General features: G+C 41.3%; 1 protein-coding gene across 1 annotated transcript in view; it reads left to right on the top strand.

Annotated features, from left to right (window-relative positions):
- The window catches only part of LOC121279398 (eukaryotic translation initiation factor 3 subunit E), a 143,928-nt gene that overhangs the window by 71,678 nt on the left and 51,699 nt on the right, over positions 1-20,551 (top strand). Inside the window, exon 9 of the mRNA XM_041190617.1 lies at positions 937-1,038. Within this exon, the coding sequence (XP_041046551.1) occupies positions 937-1,038 (102 nt within the window). The remainder of the gene's footprint in view (positions 1-936; positions 1,039-20,551) is intronic.

Raw genomic sequence — 20,551 nt, 5'->3', positions numbered from 1 at the left:
TGATGACACTAACTTCCTGGAGAGCAGAAGGCATGCTCTGGTATGCATCTAGATGACCATTACTCATACCTGAGACCAGGGAGTGATTCTTTTGACCCACACATGGTGGTGTGCTTACAACCAAATCTTAATTCTGACATCCAGACCTCTGCACTTCCGCCAGGAGTGGGAGCCAAAACAATTCCCCCCTTCTCCCCAGATTAGAAAACATTTGTATTCCCCACTGCTGAACCAGTTAACTTGAAACAGTCCGATTCAATTTTTTTTTTTGCGTAAATCTCAGCTACTCACTGGGCAAACCTGTAGGGGCAACAGAAGTCTACAAATGATTAGTTTTGGAGAATGAGAATTCACCTACTGCAACCCCTAACCCCACACCCCCCAAAAAAATCTTTTCTTTTTTTTAAAGATTTTCTAGATTTGACGTCATTTGTGGCAAATAAAAATGCAGTTGAGAATGATCCTAACAACAAACTGCATGCCTAGGGCTTCCTCATAAATTGGGGAGTTAGGAGAGCAAAAAATCAATTTTTGCTATTCTGTAGTTAATAGTAACTATGCTAAACTTTCTAAAGCGTTTAGAGCTTAGAGTATTGATTATTAATATTTTAATAACCAACAATTAACTTGTTGAGCTTTTACTGTATGAACAGTTAGCTAATTAATCTCAATGGATTTCATGTGAACTAGATCAATTGATTTTTCTTGTCCTTAATGAGTCTGAAAAGGAATCAGTTGTATTCAAAGATCCTTGTACCATGCAACGTGTGTCATGCCAAGTGCAACCTTTTGACACTGTCCTTTAGTCTGGGAAATCTAGTCTAACGTTTTCTCAGGAACCTTTAGAGTTATGACTGGTAAATCTGAGCTTCCTGGTTAATCACTTATTTTTCAAGTGTCTTCTCATGTGAATTCATTTCTTGATTGTTGTTGCAGGAATCCTATACTTACAAGGACCCCATCACAGAATTTGTGGAATGTCTATATGTGAATTTTGATTTTGATGGTGCTCAGAAGAAGCTGCGAGAGTGTGAATCGGTGAGTTGCTTGTTTCAACACTTTTTGCACTGTTAGTCTTTCACACATTATGCACTATTCTGAACACTGCCATGAGTGCCTCAGTGTCGGCAATAATGTGCCCCATTTAAAAATTGTATCTTGCAATGATGATACAAAAGGTGTATAATTGAATTCGGTTTTGGGGGTGTTGAGGTTTAGGAAGTGCATTAACCCACCTTTAGCTTTCTTTTCTCTAACTCCCTCAAATGATTTGGCTGTTGTACCAGTGTCTGACTGACAGAGGATGCTGTTCAAGTAGGGTTGAATAGGCTGTGCCCAATCCCATATGCGGAATGAGTTCCTGACAACCTCACTTCACTTCATCCAACAGGGCTTGGGAGAGACTTCTAAAATTTACAAAATATAAATTAGACTTAAATGACCAGTGTCTTTGAAAAGGACTAGAATGCTGGAGCTACCTGGGTTCATGGGACTAAATTTCTTCCATTTTGTGGTAGTATAAGGTTGTTGTCGATATAGTTGATTGACACTTTATCATCACTTCCTTAAATTAAACTTTCCGCATGATTTGATGTATGAGTATTCTATGGTAGAAAGTTAGACTGCCATGCACAGCCTAGAGATGAGATGTATCTACCATTGTAAATGGAAGCACTGCACTTTGGTTTACTGGGCTGCAGTGGGATTTGCCTCCAAGTTGACCTACCCATTTGCAGTAGTGAGGGAGTGCTACACTGTTGGAAGTGCAGGTTTTTTTGAGGCCCCTTCTATCCTCTCAGTTGAATATAAAAGATCCCAAGGCATGATACAAAAGAAGAGCAGGGAAGTTCTCCCTGCTGTCCTAACCAATAAGCTCTCAGCTGAAATCACTAAAACTAATTATTTAGTCATTATCTTGTCGAATGTGGGATCAGCACACACTGGCTGCACATTTCCTACATTACAACAGTGACTGCATTTCAAAAGCACTTTGACTGTAAAGTGCTTTGGAGTGTCCTGAGGTCATGAAAGGTGCTGTATAAAAAGCAAGCTCTTTTTCTTTATTAGGATGGAAAAATGATCCAAGCCTACTGTAACTTGATAATGTTAAAAACTGACCACAGGTGGGATCAAATTATACAAGACCTGAGGCTCCTGCAAAATGAGTGTTTGCTATAAACTTAACTTTTTGGTCGCTTGTTATAGGAAGGATGTGAACACATTGGAAAGAGCGCAGAACAATGGTTCCAGGGATGAGAAACTTCAGCTATGAGGATAGGTTGGAGAGGTTGGCACTGTTCTTGGAGAGAAGAAGGCGGAGAGGAGATTTGATAGAGATGTTAAAAATCATGAGGGCGCTGGACAGAGTAGAAAGGGAGAATCAAGAACGAGAGGGCACAGATTTAAAGTGATTTGCAAAAGAAGCAAGTGTGATGTGAGAAAAAACTTTTTCACACAGCGAGTGGTTCAGGTCTGGAATGCACTGCCTGGAAGTGTGGTGGAGGCAGGTTCAATCAAGGCATTCAAGAGGGCATTAGATGATTGTAGAAACAATGTGCAAGGGTATGGGGAAAAGGCAGGGCAATGGCATCATGCTCATTTGGGAGAGCTGGTGCAGACACGATAGGCTGAATGGCCACCTCCTGTGCTGTTAAGATTCTGTAGCAGGTGCAGCAGGCTACAGTTTTAGAAAGGTCATGTAGCAATTGCAGTCATGCACATAACTCTGTGCTATCTAAGATGTTGCTTTAAGCCTGTAAATGCAGTATGCTTGTCAATAATGGTTATAGAGTTTACTTAGAGCCAGTGCCTGTGGTTAATATTTAATGTGGAAATTTCATTTAAATTCTATTTTTGAAAATCCTTTTCATTTTTGGACCAATTTTAACCTGAGTTACGCGCTTTAACTAAACCTGTGGAGATAGTTTATTGGAAAATTATGATTGAGTGAAAGGAGTTTCAAATGCCAATGAAATAACAGTAAAAACCTGAAATTTGTCTTGTGGTAAGCAAGTATCTTTGCCCTGTGTGTGTTCCTGCTATAAACCTCTCTGTACACACAAGCACCTCTCACCTTTCTGTTGCGAGAGTAGGAATCCTATAGATAATTCAGGAGAAACTTCTTTACCTACAAAATGATTAGAATGTGGAACTCACCACTACAAGGAGTAGTTGATATGATTAACGTAGATATATTCAAGGGAAAACCAGATAAGTGTACATGAGGGAGAAAGGAATAGAAGGATATGCTGATAAGGTGAGATGAAGAGGGTGGAAAGAGATTTGGGTGGCAGCATAAACACCATTGACCAGTTGGGCCAATGGTCTGTTTCAGTGCTGTAAATTCTGTTTGTAATTGCTGTATGCTTATCTATCATCTCTCCCGTCCGTCACTACGTGCTCATTAGGGGTTGTTCATGTCTAGCTGAGAGACCTGAAATGTACCTTCAGCGTTAGGAGTTCTTGAATTTATGATTGGAATGCCATAAAAGCTGACAAAATTCAGTAAGATTGGACTACGTGCTACAATATTGAAAGAAAATCAAACTTGGGATTGGGCATTACTGGCAGTGTAGTTAGTGTCCACCCCTGGCTGGCCTTGAGAAGATGGTGGTGGGCTGCCATCTTCAACCTCAGTTGTTCATGTAGTGTAGGTGAATCAGTAATCCACAAGGGAGGACCCTTTGGTTAATGAATATATCAGTTAGTGAAAGTCATTGGAATTGAGTTTTGCAAATGGCAGGCTGCTCCTTTAACTCACCAGTATAGCAACCAGCTCAATAATGAAAGTGAATAAAATCAAAAGACATTAAAAAGTGATTGTGATGCCAGTAAGTAAGACCCATGGCAATTCTTCTTTTGAGTGCTGAGTTTATGGGTTGTTAAGAACATTTGGTTTTCCAAAAGTGCAGAGCTTATGGTAAGTGAAACAAAGTGATTCCACGTGCTCTATTCACCAGCACTCCAAATATTTAAAATATTTTGAAGAAGATCCAAGGATCAGAGCTCATGCTAGGCTGCCATACCAGCGAGTAACATGCTCTATAGTCAGTGCAGCTTGTAATTCCAGCTGCAAAGCATAACATTCAACACTTTTCATCCACGAGTGACACCAGTAAGAATGAAACTTTACATGATAGTCACATTTTGCTGTCACCTCAGAAGCAGTATTAGCTTTCAAAGCAAATATGCTGTGTTCTCTAATTGTGGTGAGTGTGGCAGTTTTAAGGGCCATAAGATGATTCCAGGGGGCAAATCATTGAGTTATCAAGACAGGCTAGAAAGTTGAATTTATTCTAGTTGGGAGGAGAAAAAGATACAATATATATAAAAATACTAAAGGAAATTCTTAGCATGGAAGCTGCATTTGTTTTATCTGATTAGACCATTGGAATAGATTATGACTTGAAAGCATGATCTGAGAAACTTTGCATGTTTGTACACTGCATTAGTGGAAGGATTTCTTTAGAAAATACTGGGTGCATTTCTCTTTCAGCAAGGAGTCAAACATATGGTCTGGAAGGAAGTCAAGAGTGTTAAAATAGAAGCTTGGCATGAGATCTGGTTGGGCTGGTCCCATTTCTATTATAATGCTAGGAGGTATTAATTCTGCTTTTGTTGTTTCTTGGAAATTGGGTTATAAAAAGCTGTGATCTCACCTCCTGACTCCCCAAAGCCTGTCCTCCATCTACAAGGTACAAGTCATGAGTGTAATGGAATACTCTTCACTTGCTTGGATAAGTGCAGTTTCACCAACACCCAAAAAGCTCGACACTATCCAGGGCAAGACAACTCACATGATTGGTACCCTACCCATCACCTTAAACATTCACTCCCCCTAACACCCTGATGCAGAGTGGCAGTAGTGTGCACCAACTACAAGACACGCTGCAGCAACTCAGCAAGGCTCCTTTCGATAGCGCCTTCCAACCCCCGACCTCTACCACCTAGAAGGGCAAGGGCAGCAGATGTATGGGAACACCACCACCTGCAGGTTCCCCAAGTTACGTGCCATCCTGACTTGGAAATATATCACCTTTCCTTGATTGATCCTGGATTAAAATCCTGGAACTCCCTAGCAGCACTGTGAAAGCACCTTCATGACATAGACTTCAGTGGTTTAAGAAGGTGGCTCACCATTACTTTCTCGAGGACAGTTGGGGATGGGCACTAGATTCTGGCCTTGCCAGTGAAGCCCACATCTGCACAAAAAAGAAACAGTTGACAAAGGATTTAAACAGACTCAGGCTCTCTATTTTGCTCCACCCCCTCTTAAACAGTGTATAATCCACTCATTTCTACTTTCCTTAGCTTTGAAGAAGAGTCATACAGACTCAGAATGTTAACTCTGTTTCTTTCTCCACAGATGCTGCCAGACCTGCTGAGTTTCTCTAGCATTTTGTTTTTATCTCAGACTTCTTATGTTTTTATCTCAGACTTCTTATGATTGCTCCCCTTTTTGGGATCATTACTAGTCTGTTCCAGTCATTCCAAGTTCTTCAGGTGTGAAGAAGCTGCTTTTAACCATGCCATAGGGCCACTACTAGATGAAGTGGTATCTCTGTTTGTACAGGAACCATACCACAGCAAACTAGGAATTGTTTTGATTTGAGCCTACAGATCCAGACTATACCATTCAGTTCACTCCATTAGACAGAATTGTTTGAGCACCAGAGATGCAATTTAACTGAGAGGAGGAATGGGTTCGGTGTGGGTGGAAGAAGCATCAAATGAAATCTTGATTCCAAATGTGTCAAGTCCTTGATTCTGGCAAAGCTGCCTGAGGGTGGTGCTGAGCTGAAATTGGTTTGTACTGATCGTTGGAGCCTTTATGATGTGCTAGTGCTAGCTACAATTTTGCAGTCAATTTGTCTGCATAAAGTGAATTGAATTGCATTATGTTTCATCCATGAGCTGTAATTTGTAATTCTCCCAAGTATATCATTTTCAAACTGGACTCTGGTCCTATCCTTGCACTTTGAGGCCTTTTCTAGGGCAGGAAGTTAGCATGTTGTTTGATGTCAATGTTGAGTTTAAATCCTGCCCAGCAAAGGGAAGCCTGACACTCATTGTGTTAGCGATCTGACATGTCATGAAGCAGGGTTGTAAAGTCAGTATATGGTGGGCATCAACCAATGAAACAAAATTGACCATTTGCTACAAGTTGCCAATTTGGTTCTAAGAAGGGCTGGGACAGGAATTAACCAGTTCGCACTGGTTCATTGATTGGGAAGATCGGCCTGTGATTGGAGCTAAAGCATGTTGTGGAACCAAAGTAAAGGTAGCTTTACTCCAAGTCTGACCTGAGAAGATTTTCTGGTAGAATGTATCCAATGGGAAAATGTATTCCATTCCCAACACTGACTGGCTTTCCCATGACCTAGTAAAAGATCTAGCAAAATGGTTTTTCTACCTTTTGTATATCTGAAACTGGGAGAGAAGATGCGTGAAAAATATGGTGTCCAACACTTCTCTATTAACATCACTCCAATTTTAAAGTAATCTAAATATGTAGGTCCAGCTGGATTTATGGTGAGCTGGATGCTCCATTCAGGATTGAAGAATCCACCACCACCATCAACCTGTCAGCAAAGCCCACTACATATGGGATGCATGTGAAACATTTTGCTTCATCGAGGTTGTTATTTAAGTGAAGAATTCTAGTTGCTTTATTTGCCTTGTATGGAACTCCAAGGTTTATTATTTTGTGCAAGAGAAAGGAAGGATAGCTAAACAGCGTATTTGGGGAGAAAATTGGATCGCAAGCATTGAGATTTAGTTAGCGTGAAATGCTTTTAAAATTTTGAACGTCTTTCTTAACTAATGTAACAAATAATTCATTAGTTTTTCTTTATGGACTTGTCTCCAATTAGGTTTAATGGCTTCTAAATGGACCCCAATTTTTGTCATCAAACCCATGTGCTATAACCAAGGCTGTTTGTTTGCCCTTCTCATGACCAATAAATAGAGCTATGCATTGTTACCACAAATTCCCCAAAGTGATCTTGGGAAGTCTTGTAATTCCATATGACTCCCATCATTTGGAACCAGCGGTCCAAATTTTAAGTGAATAGAATCGCACAAAATGGACCCCAAAATGTTGGTTAAAATCCTGGAACCCCATCTGATAAAGAGGGGGATTTATATTATTCCTTCACAGGATGAGTGTCACTAATAAGGTTGGCATTTGTTTGCCCTCTGGAATCTCGCTCCGATTTTTTTGTATCCACTTATGATACTGCATTCGATGTCAAGATAACATAAACTAATTTAGCAGTCAGAATGGTTTGAATAATAAGCATTGCATTTTTCAAAAAAAACCACTGGGAGTTGAAAAAGTGATGCATATTTCTTCCATTCTCTTTACTTCATTGTGCTCCAATAAAAAGTCTGAGATTGTTTTTTTGGCCATCCCACTGGTAACGGAAATTCCATTACTCCCAAAAGTTGGGAAGCTTGGTTACTTTTTATCTTGTTTGCTTCTGTGCAGGTCATGAGGACTGGCCATGTTCCCATTACTCAGCATGTCATTCGGTTTTGTGGTTATGCACTGATTGCAGGTGTTCTGATTTAAGCTGTTGGCAGATACATCCTAACAGCACTGAGAAAGAATGGAGAAAATAATAACATGCTAGAAATGTGAAATAGAGGATCTGCTTGGCTGGTCAGACTCTGGAAAGAGCAGATGAGTTAATATTTCAAGTGTGGACCCTTTTGCTAGCACAGCTCAGCCTGCCCTGCTGAGTGTCACTGACATTAAGAAGAAGCCTTTCCAAACCTTTCTGAACCGCGAAGTTCAAAAAGACTAAGCATGAATTAAGAAATTTAACTACCAATTGCATGGGCATGCTGGGCCCGGGTCATAGTTTAGAAGCTCCTGCATATAACAGATGGGTATGGAATAATAAGAACTATTAGTATTTTGGTGAGGGTGTGGGTGGTGAATAGGATATCGTAAGTTGCAATGCCCAAGTGGCTGTTACCCATTTGAACAGAAAAGCTTAATTTCCACCATTGCTGCCTATCCAGTACTATCTTAATGATCTGCATGATTATTTTGACTTAATTTCCACCATTGCTGCCTATCCAGTACTATCTTAACTATCTCTGCATGATTATTTTGACTTCATCGCAGTTACAGGGAATTGGCAAATTAGTAGCTTTGATCAGAATCAAATGTGCTTCAAGTACCTAACTCCACTGATCAAGGGCATCCTTCTTACATTCCCACTGTCACCTGTTTTTCTGAACTCTCACAGTCACTCATACGCCAACCCCTGTCCGCGCCCCAAAAGAAAAGCCTGCGTTGCTGGAATGTAATCTGCTCTGTGAAGTTTTAAAAGTTAGCTATGGTTTCTTTCAATCAGCAGTAAGTCTACTAAAGATTCACTGCTTTTTAAAAATTAATTTAGATAGTGATATATACCCCTTTTTTGGTCCAGAATAGATAGAAAGTTGGAGTCTTTTTGTCCTCTTTTTTCCAATTGTGAATAGTGCAAAACCTGATGGTCTGTACTTGCTAATCTTCTTAGCCGTGACACACAGCTGATCACATTGTCACCATCTCTTGGGGAGAGCCAGCTGTTGGCTTAAAATTTTCATTTGATATGATGGATCCTCCCCAGTGAGCAACTCCCATCAAACCTGACTTTGCTGTCCTTATGGCTGTACAACTCAATGAAATACAAAGCCTGCTCCAACACAACACAAGGATCACAGGGATCCAGCCTGCTAGAAGACAACCCTTGCTGCTTGAGTACCAAAAGCTGGTTCGTCCCTGCCACAAAGATACCTTTAGTGTCCAATGTGGCAGAGAAGTGCTTTTTTCGCTCCCAGAGCACAATGTAAATTGTGCTAGAGCAGGACAAGTTCATGACATAGCACTCTTTGAGATTAGTATCTTTCAAGTAGTGATGGGATTAATGAGAGTGAAGCAGAGTTTGTGGGAAATGATTGCAAGGGCTAAGAGTCATGGATGGAGTGAATAGTGACAGTGGGGACTTGGCTGATAAGAGAAGAGAAATCTGAGGTTTTGAGTCACCAGCCTGTGTTATGCAAGAGAAATATATTGAAAGATGAGAGTCGCTTTTCTCCACTTGAGAACACAGAGGCCCTGAACATCCAACAGTAAATTCAAGCAATATGCCAATTATAGAAGCTGCAAGTTGAATTATTTAAGTGCTGCAGCAGTAAATTGGGTACTTGAGCTCTGTATGCAGCTGGTTTATATTAAAGGCTGCATCATAGTGGAACAGTTCTAGTAAATGTTACAGTTAAGCATTTTGTGCCATAATTGTATTGTGCTACATAATATTACATTATATCACAGGCTCGTAAAATACACCCAGCCAAATATTTTTCTCCATTTAATGTGTACAGGCTGCCGTTTTGGCATGCTGCTGTATCCTGCGAGGGGAAAGTAATGGTGCACTTGTTTTACTACCGTAAGTAATATTTTGGAGGGAATGGTACATACAGGATGAAAGCCAGCACTGAGATACAAAGACAGTAATTTAATCTCCATCAAATGACATCCTCATCAAAGTGGTTTTAGAAACACAAACAGAACTGGATTTCAGTCTTAAACTTAACACCATATTATCTGGTTTACTTTTTATTGCAAATTTACTGCTCTTGTATTGCAGTGACCTTAAACTCTGCCCAACTCCCATGTACCTCTTGTTTTGATATTTTAGCCTATTTCCATCTGGTGCCATTTTAGTGTGTTAAGTTCATTGCTGATTGGATATGTAGACCAATGTTTTAGATTTTGTGATCAGCAAACAGCCAATGTACCAGTTTTCAGTTTCTCTGAATTGTTTGAAATGGTTATTACTGGTTTGTGAGACAATATTGTTCATTGTAAACTGGACATTACTCGTGCCGGCAGTGAGTCTACTGGTGGGTGCATTTTGTTGGGGTATTCCCCTTTAATTACGCACAGTAGCCTCTGGTGCCGATGTAAAACATGTCCCATCTTTGGTCTTGTTTTCATTGTGTCACGAGATTGTAACTTTTTTTCTCTTCCTTTCCACCTGCTCGTTCAGCTTTCTTGAAGCTTTTGATTGTTTGCTGGGATAAGGTTTCATAAGTAAAATCAGAAAATACTGGAAACCACTGCAGCACTTTCAATAATTTAACTTACAGCATCTATAATTGGCATATTCCTTGAATTTACTGTTGGATGTTCAGGGCCTCTGTGTTCTCAAGTGGAGGAAAGTGACCCTCAGCTTTCAAAATATTTCTGTTGCATAACACATGCTGGTGACTCTCAACCTCAGATTTCTCCTCTCAACTTTCACTCTACTCTTCTACCATTCATTGCATCAATGTCTCCCAGTCCATGCAATCCGCAAACTCTGCCTTTAATATAAACCAGCTGCATACAGAGCTCAAGTACCCAATTTACTGCTGCAGCACTTAAATAATTCAACTTGCAGCTTCTATAATTGGCATATTGCATGATGGTCAATCCCATCATGACTCAAAAAAAAATCTGGACTATCTGAATGCAGTGTCATGATCATGCCCAGCAAGTCAGGCAGCATCTGTGAAGAGAGGGCGGCAGGACTAATATTTCAGGCTGATAAACTTACGGATCATATTCTTTCAACAAGAGAGAATCCAATCATTGCCCCTTGATGTTCAGTGGCATTACCATCACTGAATCCCCCACTATCAACATCCTGGGGGGTTACTCATTGACCAGGAACTGAACTGGACTAGCCATATAAATACTGTGGCTACAAGAGCAGGTCTCAGAGGCTAGAAATCCTGCGATGAGTAACTCACCTTCTGACTCCCCAAAGCCTGTCCACCATCGACAAGTCAGGAGTGTGATGGAACACTCCCCACTTGCCTGGATGAGTGCGGCTCCCACAACACTCAAGAAGCTCAATATCGCCCAGGGCAAAGCAGCCTGCTTGATTGGCACCCCACCCACAAACATTCACTCCCTCCACCACCGACACACAGTAACAGCAGTGTGTACCATCTACAAGATGCACTGCAGGAATTCAACAAGGCTCCTTCGACACCACCCTCCAAACCCACGTCAAGTACCATCTGGATGAACAAGGGCAGCAGATAGATGGGAACACCACCACCTGGATGTTCCCCTCCAAGTCACTCACCATCCTGACTTGGAAATATATCACCGTTCCTTCACTGCTGCTGGGTCAAAATCCTGGAACTCTCTTCCTAACAGCACTGTGGGTGTACCTACGCCACATGGACTGCAGCGTTTCAAGAAGGCAGCTCACCACCACCTTCTCAAGGGTGATTAGGGATGGGCAATAAATGTTGGCCCAGCCAGCAAAGCCCACATCCCGTTAATGAATAAAAAAAAATCTTTCAACTATGAGATGAGATCAAGGTCCTGAAATGTTGATCCTACCCTCTTCTCCACCTGACCTAAGTATTTCCAGTATTTACTGCTTTTATTTCAGTTTTCCGGCACCTGTAGTACTTTCCTTCTCACTTTGTCATTTGTGTTGTATGTCTCCCGTATCCAACTGGTCATTGTTCATGTGCAATTACACAGCATTGCTTGGTAATTCAGCAGTGAGGAGCATTGCAGCCAACCCAACATGTGCATATAGAATCGCATCCAGCAACCATCACTGAAACCATAACTGACTAATATCACCCATTCCCCCTTGTCCAAACAGACATGCTGACTCTAGTTGTAGCATCCCTGCTGCTACTTGGCTGAGTTCAGCCAGGTCTGGAATCTGAACCTGGAACCTTCATGATCTCTGTGGTTTGGTGTTAGCTATAGTTCAGTGGGTAGTGTTCTCGCATCTAGGCCTGCAGTGATTTATGAGGTACCGGGGGGTGTTCTGTTCAGCATTTCTCCATTACGAATATAAGGGGCAAAGTTAAATTAGCAAGGTTTTCAGTGGTTCAAAACAAATTAGGTGTTTTTACAATGCATGTGAAATTCTGGTCTTTGTAGACACTTGCCGGATCTACATTTAAATTTGTATGTCTGCCATGGTCAGAAGGTTATGGATTTAAGCACCACTCCCAGATTTGCACACAAAAATCTAGGCTGGTGCTCCAGTGCAGTCCTGAGCGTTTGGAGTGCTGCACCGTTGGAGAATGCAGTCTTGCAGATGAGATGTTAAACCGAGCCTTCTATGCCTCATCAGGTGGATGGCAAAGATTCCGTGACACTGTTTTGAAGAAACAGATGATCTGGTCATTATCACATTTCTGTATATGGGATCATGCTATGTGTACATTGGTTGCCCTGTTTCCCAACATTACAGCAGTGACTAAATTTCAAAAGTGCTTCAAGAGTTGTAAAGTCCTGAGGTCATGAAGGGTGCTATATAAATACAAGATGCCTCTTTTTTTCCCCCACAGTCTTTTTTTTTTGAAAATATTCCTTTGCCCCATCCAACAACAACTTGCATTGATATAGCATCTTAACTTAAAACATCACAGGACGCTTCATAGGAGCGTTATGAAACAATTTGACACCCAAGGTCAAAGAGGGTAGGCATTAAAGAGCAATTTGACGAAGGAGAGCCGGGGGAGGGGTTTGTCAAATGAATCCCAAAGTTGGAGGACAAGGCAGATGAAGGCATGACTGACTACCGATGGTTGAGCAAATAAAATCAGGTATGGTCAAGAGGCCAGAACTGGCGGAGTGGAACACAGCTAATCTCTTATTTACTATTAAAAAAACATTTAGCTTAACGTTCCTGCCAGAAGTTGATTTTGCAGAATGAGAATGTAGGATTTCGGAAGCAGGGCAGAAACTTAACAGAAGGAATAAAATGCCTTTGTGAAACATAGAGACAATAATTTAATTTTCTCTTCATATCTGACATGTTTCTTAAAAAATGTCATATATCCCTTTGGTGTAACTAGACATGTGGAGTCCAGCAGGCATTAATGTTTAAGGCCATATTGATTTGTGCTCCCTACAGTATTGTATTACGAGCAATCCTTATAATCAATTCTATTTTTCAAATTAGCTTCACGTGATTGTGTTGTGGTGCAATATTTGAACTGTTAACAACTATATTGCTCGTACCAACTTTCAGCTGGTCAATCTCCTGTAGTAATGAGCAGATGCCATCTTGAGCTGAACAGAGTTCAAGGGCAAGAACAGTTGAATCATAGTTCTCAAGTTCTCATTTTCAAGTTTTATAGTCTGTGCTGATGTTTAGATTATTGTTATAAATTCCTGTGTCCATATTTTTAATGGGAACAATCTCTAAACTTGTCAGCCTGTAAGAATCTAGAGCCATGAAGCAGTAACTGAAGCAAACAGGATGCTGTGGTACATTCACAGGCCAATTTACTGTAAAATGAAGTATCCCACTTTACAAAGTATTTACAGCACAGATACAGGCCATTCAGCCAGTAGCTCCATGCCAGTGCTGTGCTTCACACCGGTCTCCTCCCTTTTTTTTCCATTAACGTATCCATCTGTTTCTCTTTCCCTCATGTGCTTATTTAGCTTCCTCTGAAATGAGTCTGTCCTTTTTTGCCTTGAACAATGTTCCTTCTAATATGTGCATGTGCATGAACTTGCAGAAGTTGTGATGGTACCAGGCAGGCACTCATGAGCTGTCCTCTTTAAGATAGTTAAATGTATGATGCATTGGAATAAACGTGGAACATGACAAAGAAAATGGAGGGGTCATTGGCCTCAACCGCTCCATATGGCAATGAGTTTCACATTCTCACCAATCTTTGGGAAATTTCTCCTGACTTTCTCCTGGTTTTATTAGTGACTAGTTCTGATCTCACTTGCAGGTTGAAACACTTATTTACATCTACCCTATCAAAACCTTCCATAATTGTAAAAGCTTTTATCAGGTCACACTGCAATCTGCCTTTGGTTTGGCTTCAGAATCAATACTGAGCACAGTTTTGGCTTCCTCATCTGGTGGGGAAATATTGAGGCTTTGATAAAGGTGGCGAAGAGGACCACAGGATTAATTCCTAGTTTAAAATCTCTTTATTACGCAGATTGGCTTAAAGAGCTGTGTCAGGAAGCGTAGACTTGGGGTGTTGTGAGGTTTGCCCACATGGATGGCCCAGTAAGTCATGCCTGTCTTTTTCGCTAGATGAATATTTAAGGGCTTGTAGCCTGGCATTTGAATTACAACACAGAACAAGGCTTGTTGTCCATGTGCTAGCTCTTCAGAGATGGGGAACGTACTTGGGTCTGGCCTTGGGACCAAGGTAGCAACACCAGCATGTATCTTGCAGAACTGTTTTTGAAAGTGGTTTGACTACCTAGATTTCAAGCTTCAGTTTTTAAACTGCGAAGTCAAAAGTCCAACACAAGAAGAGAATTACACCCATGGGGAAATCAAATGCTGAAACAATTATACACACGAGGAGAGATATCTTAGAACATTAATTTAAACCTTTTCCTCTTGCTGTTCCTCTCACTTACTCTGTTGTGCTTAAGTTATACTGGTGCTACTGGTCTTGTTACTGGGGGAGTGCGTGGAGAGTATACCCCTGAATTGGAGTGCAGAGAACTCTCTCAATATTTGGAGAGCACTATCACAGTCAAAGAAAGAAAAGAAACGTACAGCACAGGAACAGGCCCTTCTGCCCTCCAAGCCTGCGCTGATCATATTGCCCGTCAATTAAAACATTTTCCACTTCCGGGGTCCATATCCCTCTATTCCCATCCTATTCGTGTATTTGTCAAGCTGCCTCTTAAACACCACTATTATACCTGCTTCCACCACCTTCTCTGGCAGCGAATTCCAGACACTCACTACCCTCTGTGTAAAAAAACTTGCCCCGCACATCTCCTCTATAGTCTTCTCATCTCACCTTAAATCTATGTCCCCTAGTAATTGACTAGGGAAAAAGCTTCTGACTATCTGCTCTGTCCATGCCACTCATAATCTTGTAAACTTCTATCAAGTCGTCCCTCAATCTCCGTCGCTCCAGTGAGAACAATCTGAGTTTCTTCAACCTCTCCTCATAGCTAATAACCTCCAGACCAGGCAGCATCCTGGTAAACCTCCTCTGCACCCTCTCCAATGCCTCCATATCCTTCTGGTAATGTGGTGACCAGAATTGCATGCAATATTCCAAGTGTGGCCTAACCAAGGTTCTATACAGCTGCAGCATTACTTCCCAGCTTTTATACTCAATATCTCTGCCAATGAAGGCAAGCATGTCATATGCCTTCCTGATTACCTTATCCACCTGCGTTGCCACTTTCAGTAACCTGTGGACCCGTATACCCAGATCCCTCTGCCCTTTGATGCACTTAAGGGTTCTGCCATTTACTGTGTAATTCCTGCCTGTATTAGACCTTCCAAAATGCATTACCTCGCATTTGTCCGGATTAAACTCCATCTGCCATTTCTCTGCCCAAGTCTCCTACCGATCTATATCCCGTTGTATCCTTTGACAATCCTCTTCACTATCTACAACTCCTCCAACCTTGGTGTCATCTGCAAACTTACTAATTAGCCCAGTTACATTTTCCTGCAAATCATTTATGTATACTACAAACAGCAAAGGTCCCCCACTGATCCCTGCGGAATTCCACTAGTCACAACTCTCCATTCAGAAAAGCACCCTTCCACTGCTACCCTCTGTCTTCTATGACTAAGCTAATTCTGTATCCATCCTGCCAGCTCACCTCTGATCCCGTGCGACTTTACCTTCTGTACCAGTCTGCCATGAGGGACCTTGTCAAAGGCCTTACTGAAATCCACGTATATAACATCCACTGCCCTTCCATCATCGATCATCTTTATCACTTCCTCGAAAAACTCGATCAAGTTAGTGAGACATGACCTCCCTTCACAAAACCATGCTGCCTCTCACTAATACGCCCATTTGCTTCCAAATGGTAGTAAATCCTGTCACAAAGAATCTTCTCCAATAATTTCCCTACCATTGACAAAGGCTCACCGGCCTGTAATTTCCTGGATTATCCCTGCTTTCCTTCTTAAACAATGGAACAACATTGGCCATTCTCCAGTCCTCTGGGACCTCACCTGTAGCCAGTGGGGATACAAAGATTTCTGTCAAGGCCTTCAAATGTTGGTGTTTTTTTTTGAATGAGCTTACCTATGCATATTATGAAGGTTTTGTAAAGCTTGCGCAATGCTTGCTGAAACGTGGAGAGCTGACCATGCCTTCAGCTCTGTCTTATAATTAGAAACCTCAAAGTTTTTAATAAAAAATTCAGGAGGTCTAAACCTTCCTAAACGTTCGAAACTCACCTGACTGGTTGCACATCTGTCGGTTGCTATTGATTTTGTCCCTTGAATCTGAGATAGTCAGTGCACTTGGATACCAACCCGCCATATCTCCTCCCATGTTGGAGCTGTTTAGGTGGGACACTGAAGAGCTGCCAACATCTGTGGAAATTCACTCTACGTGAGGGCAGAGTGGGGAAAAAATACTATTTTCCCGATTATTTCCTTTCCAACTGATGGGATATATATTGTACTTTCACGATCATTCAACACCCAATGAAGTCATGTACTGGTGATGCACAGATAACATTACATACAGTTTCGGGGAAAAGAAACTGACCTCAATTATTAAACTATCAATACCATACCACTGTTTGCTTACTAAGAATAGTTGCCATGATGGTGGATAGTGTGGTTACTTTGTGCCCAGAAACAAGTCTGTTTAATCTTGAATGCACAGTCTGGGAGAATATGTAACTGGAATGTATGCTAAAGCAAATAAGTGATTGATGCATTTGCTATTTTAATTCGACATAATTGACGCTCTAACTTGTACTGAATTCAGCTGATTTTAATTATGATAGTAACTAATTATTACGCTGACAAAAGATGAAAGGGGGAAAAATAATGCTTTCATGATTCTCCTTTTCTAAAATGGGTGAAAGAACTAAGTGAATCAGGTAGATTAATGGTTGTTTCTCAGATTCTTTGTGGTATTTGTAAGCAGATTACTAAAGTTCAGTGCTGCAAATGATCATTATGTAGTGGGGAGTTTGATTCACATCTGTGCCTTCATGTGGGGTGAGTGGTATTTTGTGGATATGGGTTGATTCATATCAGAGCCTCTATTCACATAGACAATATAGTGTTTCTATTCAGTTTCCAAAAAATAAATGGCCTCAATGACCAAGCGTCTAATTTTTGTTATGAAAGTACTTTAAAGGCTTTGACTGTTTAAATTTTTGGGTATTTTAATGAATCATCTTTGTCTGACTTTGTCGTTACAATTATACCCTTTGCGCACAATGTTAAATGTTCACACTCTGTAGTTATTTCAGCAGTGGCTGCGTAAGTGAGCATGCTCTATAGTCTATTTATGGATGGTTTAAATCAAAGATGTTTGGTAGTATTTATCCAAGATTAGACCTAAAATGTGAAACAACATGTTGATCTGTGTCAGAACTGGAGGTGGCCATTCCATTCCATTGAACCTTCTCTTCCACATCAGTTATGGCGGATCTATCTCTTACTCCCATTCTACCATATCCTTCATGTCCTTCAAGATCGTTGTTACCCAAGTCAATAGCCAACTACGTTTTTAAGATCTCAAGCGGTACCTCAGCCTTGGTGTAATGTGGCATTACATCCTACTTTTCACGGATTCAACCTTCTCCAACCTAATTCCATGTTTTAAAAGTTGCAGCTGAATTCACGGTATTGCATTTGCGGGATGAAAACCAAAAATAGTCTGTGCGTGAAGCTGGGATGCAGGGTAGGGGATAATTTGTGCAAGATATGCAGATGTAATTTTAACGTCATAAATTCTGGCCTTATTTTTCTAAGTAATTTGATTTTATATTTATGCTTAGTGAAACTGACAGCAATTTGCAAATCGCAGTGGTTACTATCAGATCAGCCATGATCTTATTAAATGATGGAGCAGGCTCAAGGGGCTGGATGGCCTACTCCTGCTCCTTGCTCGTATGTTCGTATGGTAGAATTAACAAAAGGAGCTAGAACATGCAAACGTGAGCTAAGTGCCTCCGCTGGTAGGTGGATATAATTACGTATAACCAGTTTACAGCTGTAGCGCCAGCTGATGGATAGAGGTCTGGTTTGGGCACTATTTCTTGATCTTGTGAAACTACTCCATTTCCACTGCTTTTTATACCTGCTGGGTAGCTTTAGTGGCTTGGATTTTCTATCCTCAGTGGTGGTGAAAACTGGGAAGTTCACCGCTGTTGAGGGATGCAGTGGCACTGTAACTTTCGGGAAGCTCACTTGCATTGAAATCTGGAAGTTACAGTGCACCTGACTGGGCTCTGGCACTGATGGTCCTGATTTTAATTCTTGAAGTGACAGGGACCATTACTTTGAAAACTTTAACTCAAAAAAAAAACAAAAATAGCTGGAAAAACTCAGCAGGCTTGACAGCATCTGCAGTGAGGAACACAGTTAACGTTTCAAGTCTGCATGACTCTTCATCAGAACTAAGAAATATAGAAATGAGGTGAAATATAAACTGGTAGAGGGGGGTGGGACAGGTAGAGCTGGATAGGGGGCCAGTGATAGGTGGAGGTAAAGAAGAGATTGCCAAAGATGTCATAGACAGAAGGACAAAGGGGTGTTGACGGTGGTGATATTAACTGAGGAATGTGTTAATGGTGACATTAAGGGTAGAAAGCAGAATGAGCAAGTGACAGCCCTAACAGGGTTGGGGTGGGGGGAAGAGATCGAAATAGGCTAAAAGGTAGAGATAAAACAATGGATGGAAGTACATTTAAAAATAATAGAAATAGGTGGGAAAAGTAAAATATATATTAAATAAAAAATAAATAAAAAGTTATAAATTATTGAAAAAGGGGAATCGGAAAGGGGGTGGGGATGGAGGAGAGATTTCATGATCTGAAGTTGTTGAACTCTATATTAAGTCCGGAAGGCTGTAAAGTGCCTAGTTGGAAGGTGAGGTGCTGTTCCTCCAGTTTGTGTTGAGCTTTGAAAACTTTGCCTGTTTTCCCTCAACTGATAATCACAGGTGTAAATCAGCCATCCAGATACATATGTCCTCATTCAAATAGTTCCTAATTGTGATTAAAATGTTTTTCATAATTCCCAGCTCTCCACCCCCTCCCAACCACTGCACCCCAGTCCTCCAAGCCCTGTCGCCGACATTGGTGGGATTGAGGAGCAGAGGGAGCTGGAGTGAAGCCAGGGTGAGGGATGGAGGAGAAACGAAGGAGCTGGGGGGTGTTGGGGGCATTAATGTCCAAGGACAGACCCCGCAAAACTTTTAACAACTGTTATGAAAGTGTTAAAAATATTTAAATGCTTAGCAGTTTCAAAATGTGTTCTAAATGTTTGAAAATATGAAAAAATAGCTTTTTAAAAAAAGCTTGTCTGCCATTTAGCTGAAGACTGTGCAGTCTCGATGGGCCAAATGGCCTCCCCCTGTACTGTAAAGATACTGTGAAAGGTCAACAGGAAAAACTTTCTCAAGTAGCAAGCCTGGTATGACTGCATGAGAAAGTGGTGGCGACAGGTTTAGTTGAAGCATTCAAAAGGGGATTAGACTATTATCTGAAAAGGAAGAATGTGCAGGGTTACGGGGGGAAGGTGGGAGAATGGCATTAAGTGAATTGCTCATTCGGGGAGCCGGTGCAGACGTGATGGACCGAATGGCCTCTTTCTGCACCGTAACAATTCTGTGATTCCGTGACAGACCTCAAGGGGCATGTCTTCAGCTTGTCACTGGGAGGCATGCATTCGCCTGCAGTGCGCTGTGCTGGAGGCTCTCGCTGCTTGGTCTGAAGCTAGGCCCTCCTGCACTCCACCTTCACTGCAGGCAACAGACAAGTTGAGTCTGAATTTTTTTGACGCAGTCAACATCAAGTGCTGCAATTTTGCTGTTCAGAGCAAAATCCAAGCCATTGACTTGTTCAGCTGAGCTCCTAAATCCCTTCGTTCTTGTACTACCCTACACACACAGTATTCCCATTGCACACTTGGCAGTGTTAAACGGCATCTGCAAATTACCTCACTCACTTTGGGACTTTGTTCTTTCTTTGACCATTCATTATACATGCCAGCTTATCATCTGCACACTTGCACACAATCCTCACTTTTTCCAAATTCATATGGTTTCAGTTTGAAGTAAGAAAAAAAACTGGGTCCCAGCAACACCTTACTGTTTGGTAATGTTGCTTTTGCTTTAACTTGCTACTCCTACTAGTGGAGGCATTGCAGCATCTACCATTTGCACTTCCCAGCTCCTCAACCTGTACCGCTGAAACTATAAACTACACTGAAACCTATAAATTGTGGACACCTGAGGACCTTGCATCAGGCATCCTTTTTTGTTACTATTGTCCTTTATTTTCAAAATGGGCATTGCATGTACTGTAAAAATTGGTGCAGCTGATGAGTTGCAGCACCACGTCCCATTATGCCAACACTCAGCACTTTACCCTTTGTCAGTATCACCACTCACCAGCACCTGAAGTTTAACCGGCCTGTTCACAGCACCAGTGTTTCTCAGCTGACAGTCCACCTAGTGGTAAAGGTAGTTTCCAATTGCTTACTGTTGACTCATTGCAACTGTCTAAAATTAGAACTTGGTGTTAAATGGCAAG

The sequence above is a fragment of the Carcharodon carcharias genome, chromosome 6 (genome assembly GCF_017639515.1).
Source record: "Carcharodon carcharias isolate sCarCar2 chromosome 6, sCarCar2.pri, whole genome shotgun sequence".
Taxonomy (NCBI): domain Eukaryota; kingdom Metazoa; phylum Chordata; class Chondrichthyes; order Lamniformes; family Lamnidae; genus Carcharodon; species Carcharodon carcharias.
Note: the sequence above shows the minus strand (reverse complement) of the source record. Positions and strands in the feature narration are given on the sequence as shown.